This window comes from Nelumbo nucifera, chromosome 5 (assembly GCF_055504915.1).
Source record: "Nelumbo nucifera cultivar China Antique chromosome 5, China Antique-T2T, whole genome shotgun sequence".
In the NCBI taxonomy this organism is placed as follows: Eukaryota; Viridiplantae; Streptophyta; class Magnoliopsida; order Proteales; family Nelumbonaceae; genus Nelumbo; species Nelumbo nucifera.
Window position 1 is genome coordinate 23,254,979 of NC_142653.1, and position 6,000 is coordinate 23,260,978.

At 44.1% G+C, this 6,000-nt stretch overlaps 1 protein-coding gene across 1 annotated transcript; it reads left to right on the forward strand.

Annotated features, from left to right (window-relative positions):
• Nucleotides 1-1,497: 1,497 nt before the first annotated feature.
• On the forward strand, nt 1,498-4,592 carry LOC104595810 (RING/U-box superfamily protein). Its single transcript, XM_010256714.3, has one exon. It carries the CDS (start codon nt 2,788-2,790, stop codon nt 3,976-3,978), a length of 1,191 nt encoding a protein of 396 aa, XP_010255016.1. The 5' UTR covers nt 1,498-2,787; the 3' UTR covers nt 3,979-4,592.
• Nucleotides 4,593-6,000: the final 1,408 nt, after the last annotated feature.

Consider the following 6,000-nt stretch of genomic DNA (forward strand, 5'->3'; position numbering starts at 1 on the left):
TTTTTGGTTTTTGTTGAGCACCCCTACTAGGGAGACATCTCAACCTGTAAAAGAACCTTTCAAGACTACAATTACTTGTTCAAAGAGTAACATGGATAGAGGAAGAGGAGGAAGCTGTAAAGTGGAGAGATGGGAAGCAGGGCAGGTGATTGGTGGTGGTTATTCAGCATTGAGGCATGCTAGAACTTTGAAGTAATGGAATTTTTACCACTTGGAAACAGTTAAAAAGTAAGAGGAACAGAACGTTGTGTGTACAAGAAACTAAAAGAAGAATAATAAAGATAGATAAATGACAAAGAGCTATACCTAATCTTAATTTACATACCAAAAGAAAATGACACCAGACTAGAGGCAGTTACAATAGTATGAAAGTAAGGAGCACTCCTTCAAGGTTTGAAAATAGTTATTCCCTTACTGAGGTGGTCAAATCTGATTGTCAAAGGGAATTGCAGAGTGGTGATAAGTTGGATGGAAAAGGAAAATGAAAATGAAGGCCCCCAGGAACTGCACCAGGAGATTACAGAAGCGTTATGGTGGGCATCCTATTTGTCTTGCTGGTTTGAGTTGATAATTCCATCAGCCAATTCTTTAGCTGATACTCCTGCAAAAGATAGTAACCAGAAACCATATTTTTTTTAGGGAACATCAGGGTCTGGGTTTGATGTACTTACTAATCATTATAGCCAGAAACCACCGAACAAACTGAAACCTAAACCTATTTCTTGCTAATGATTATTAATTAATCGATGACTCACTAGTTTAGCAGAAGAAAGAAAGAACTTAAGTGTTCTCTAATCTCTACAATTCAAGATCATGTGCGCTGATATCAACTTTATACCCATACAAACAATACCAATCTACACACGTGTTCTCTAATCGATGACTTGTTTTATTTCCACAATAGCATCAAACGGTTAGAAAAGAAAACATACGTAGAACTTCAACAGCTACATATTTTCCAGTGTCATGGGAGTAAAACAATTTCCCTAAGAAAGTGTAAACAGAAATCAGGGAACAATTCACCCATGAGAGAGAGAGAGAGAGTACATAGACCAGAAAGAGAAACGGGCCCCACTTAGTGCCTAAATTTATTATATTGCCATTGTATTAAATGGAAGTTGCAGGATTGTTAACAATGTAGGTGTACTTGAACGCCAAACAATGCAGGATTGTTAACAATGTAGCTCACTTAAATCCTTAATCCATAGCAGGATAGACAAAAAGGAAAGGAAAATTAAAGAAGGAAAAGTGCTTTTCTATTTTCTGTTTTCTTTCCCCTTACCTGGACGAGAGAATCATCAGAGGTCAAGTTTGAGTTCTTCCTTGTCTTCGCAGAGATAGTGAAGGACGGAAAGGGATAGCTCTAAGCCTCTAACCACGGCCGCCATCCATATTCCGAACATCGTCATATGCATGCCCAGCTGCTTCAGTAACGTCGCCCTGTCCAGCTTCCTGGGAAACCCTCCCAGAAACATCAAATATCCCTCTTATTCTTCTGACTTCTGAGTTCTGCCGCGAAGGAGATTATTCTAGGCTATTGGCGTCACTCGGCTTTTGGGATTTTTGTTCAATGGACGAAGAAGTGTGATCGGTGATACTGATACCTTATGTTGGGGCAGGGAGCCGAGAAAAGTTGTGGCTGTCCACATTCGGCAGTCTATGCTGTCTACGGGGCTCTCTGACTCTCCCCATTGGACGTTACTACGTTAGTCCATACAGACATGCATCAATTCAAATTCATATACACCACCAATAAATAGGCAATAGCAGAGGCTGTAGGCTGCCGAATGTCGAAGACGGCCATATTCTTTAATTTTCACCCGGAAATTCATAAATTAATGGAACAGTTGTGGCCTATCAATATCATTCTCCAAAATCCAATTGTCCACATTAAACTGGTCGAGTCTGGGCCAGCCAACAGACATTGCATCATCCTACGCTAAACTGGTCGAACCCGGCCTCACAAATTAGTAGCTCTGGCATTAGTTGATACACCCATATTTGCATTTACCACATTACCACCTCATACACGCACACGGGTAAGGGAATAAGGGTTTTATTGACTTGCCCGTGGACACATGGGGTGAACAAGCGGCTTTTGTTGGCTTAATTAGGAGCAGTGGCTCGCCATCATAATTCATTATGAATTATGTAGGTGCCACCTCCACCTGCGTGCAACGCTTCAAAATATGGGAATTGTTCACACTTCACCCCTCTGGCTCTGACCCCTCCCCTCATTTGTTGTCTAAAAATTTTGTATTTGGACGGAACTAAAGTGGTAGGGTATAGACTATAGAGTTCACGTGGACCGGGCCAGGGCCAGGTGAACACATAACATCTGTAGACTGTAGAACAACCACCATCTTATAGGCCCACCTTTCTAAACTCCGATAGGTCATCATCCGCTGACAAGAAACCAATAACGAGTCATAAAGAAAAATTTTATTTTAGTTGTTATCATCTATAGTTTACTTGTACAAACTACAATCCTTCACCACTTTACCCACCAACACAGGTCCAAGTCCAACACCACCCTTGGCCTTGGGCCTTGCTGCCTTGCACAGTGATAGACAGTGATGTGAGTAACCCAACCCAACCCAACCCAAGAACAAGCACACCCCAACAATTAACGTCTCCCTTTTGCCCTAGGTGGACCACAGGTCCACAGGCGCACTCGCCAGGCAAATCATGCTTAAAACTTTTAAAGAGGACACATTCTGTGGGAGAAAGAACGCAATCATAAACCATTGCATAGAAATTACGAGGTAGCAACAAAGGCCCAAAACTATGACGACGACGACGATGACCCCAGCGGAGTCACCGGAATACGAATTTGAATGGGGACCTTCTCCTGCCACTCTCGGTCAATCTCCCACCGGACTTCCTGTCGATTTCAGTCCACCTTTAATCGCCATGGTCGTCGTTGTTGCCACCGCCTTCCTCGTTGTCACCTACTTCCGTCTAATCTCTCGCCACCTCACTCCGCCCGTCCGCAGTCTCCTCCGACGATCACGCAGACGCTGGAGACGATGGCGTCACCGCTATTCGTACGATCCATCCGTCGGCGACCTCGAATCACCTCTACCTAACAACGTTTTCGAGTCTACCGACGCCTATCACTACCTCTCTCCTTACGGCCTCGACGAGGCGGTAATCAAAACCATACCTCTCTCCGTCTATAGCTCCAAAGGAAACCACAACAATAATAACAAGGGGTTCTCCGGCGGGAGCCGTGACTGCGCCGTTTGTCTACTTGAATTCGAAGAGAATGACTACATCCGCACCCTCCCCGTCTGTGCCCATGCCTTCCATGTGGACTGCATTGATATATGGCTCAGGTCTCATGCCAACTGTCCTCTATGCCGTGCCGGGATATTCCGTCCAGAATCTCCATTTATTCCATTAATGGCAGCCAGAATCCGACCGAGTCTCGACGAAGGGCTATTAGAAGGTCTCCTCGTCAATCGGCTAACTGAAGCAGCTCCGGAAGCCGATGCACCAGCGTCGGAGATTGGACCCATTGAAGAGGCATCGCCTCGAAGAAACGAGAGCGACGATAGAAGATTTAACGGTCGAGATTTCTTGTTAAAGAGATCATACTCATTCGGATTCGAGCGAAACTTCACAGTGGATCGGTTTGTGATGGAGCCAGCAACAACGTCACCTTGGAGATATCGTAGAGGGAGTTTCTGGAGCAAGCGGCCATCGCCTTTTAGCTCATTGTCTAAACCAAGGGTTTTCTCTTTCCGTTACTACAGGGGCATGAAATCTCCTTTCTTTCGACGGAGAGGATTGTTTCCACTATCAGAATCAAGCGTGAGATACTCCGGCGGAGGATCATCGCGACGGACTAAGTCGTTGACCAGCCCTATCTTCATGAGATCGTCGGTGGTGGCAGGGTTCTCGTCCAGCCGATTGAGGTGCGGAGATCTCGAGGCATTGCTATCGCCGGAAAGATTGAATTTGGGCCGAAGATAGCATGATTGGCAAATGAACCGGAATCGGATCACCGGCGAGAATTACCGGGAACCGACGGTGGCGGTGAGTTGGGGGGTGCAGATATCTGGGGTCGTTTCTTTAATGGAGGTCGCATGCCGAAATTAATGAGTTGCCGGCTTTGTAGTGGCCAGTGGTCACGACTCACGAAAGAACGGGGCAATTAATGAAATTAGACGAGAGAACCTATGGAGCTTTCTTCCTCTCTTCGGTCTGTGTACCGCTGCCGACGGGTAATGGCGAAGTTGGGTGGAACTCATAAATGCTAGAGTGAGAGCATTAGCAAGAGTCTCTTCAGCCAGCCTTCACTCTTCCTTCTGGTCTGCTTTAGCATGGAAAAGCGGGAAAACCACACCGACTCTCTCATGTACATACATTAAAGAAAAAAAAAAAAGACTGGCTCAAGACAAATTGTTGGACTTAACCTAGCCCTCCCCTCCAGGGTCCATTTGATCAGAATCTTTTTCATCAAATGCAATAATAAGATCAACCCTCTGTATATCCTGATCCTGTCTGGCTGAGAACCAATTTTGGATTCGAATACCTTATGTATGTCGACCTCGGATACATTATGACTATTAATTATTATTTTATCATTTGAAGTTCCAACATTAGTATTTAGTAGCAGTAAATAAAAAAAAAAAATAGATAATAATAGAACGGTGCTTGTCTCTCTGAACTTGAAGAGTTTAAACGAGAGGGTGGGCGGTGGAAACCGCCGAGTTCAATTTGCCTTTCCCTACTATTAACTTAAAGCCTTGGTTTGTTTCTAAGCTCACCAACACGACAGGGGCCGTCTGACACTGAGAGCCCACAACAAGGAAATGGAAAGGCTACGTTACGTTTGTTAAGGTGCGTTTTCTATGCTTCTCTATTGGTCATATGGATTATGGACGGTGATGGCAGCCTCATACCTATGACCGGGAAACCATATGGATATATAATCTAGTTTAGCCAGAATTGTTTACTGAGTCAGGAGGACTCAGGAGCCAGAAATTCGGAACCTCGTCTGTCCTTATGATAAGATTGGGCCCTGGGTCCAAGTCCAACTTCTTGACGTCTGATTGGAATCTATAGAATGTGTTGTTAGATCATGTCCCTTCTGGCTTCAGGTAAGACCAATCCCTCTGGCTCTGGGCTTCCTTTTTTTTTTTTTTTTGATAAAATGCTCTGCGTTTCTGGGAGTAGGAGGGGGGCCGGGGTTTGGAAATTGGAACAGCCAGCTATTACTAAGTATTAAGGCTAATAAATTATTACCAAAAAAATAGTAATAAATTGGAGTCAATAACCTTATCAGCCAGGCTTTAATAATATCACTGCATGCATTGCATTTTGTTTCAGAAATCGGACAAAGGCGATAAGCATGCCATAAAGAAGGAAGGGGGGGGAAGGTCTCATAAAACAGTGCATGATCTCGACACCCATAGTCAACTCTCTCGTTCCCTCACTTCACGTGGAGACACGTCATAGGCTAAGTCAGATTTCAGACAAAACCTATTAGTTTTAGTTAGGAAAGCACTCCAACTTTTAACTTACTACGAATTCGCCACGTATGCTGCTCTTCACCTGCACTGACAAGTGACAACAACGGTTTATAAAGTTGAAACCATCCCTTTTCTAACACAATTGCAATAGCTCTCTGTCAAATCCGGTCAACCGGTCAAGTCGATCGTGAGTTCTATTTTTCAACGAAGCTTTCTGTCAAATATCCTTTGCCACGTGGCAACGCAAGCCTCTGCCCTAGTGAAGTGCACCTGGACCTGGATGGCAATATGATATCTGTCCCTGGGAGTAGGACACACGCAGATTATGAATGTATTTGTAATTAATTAATTTATTGATTAATTAAACAGTTTTTGAATCATTGAATGTTGACATGACACCAATAAATACGGTGACCCATTGAATGGGAAATGGAATTGAACCTGAAAAAGTCTGTCATTTTGTGTTAATCCGACTGACCAGTCCAAGGGGGGAATTATTACGGTACCTTACTATTGCTTA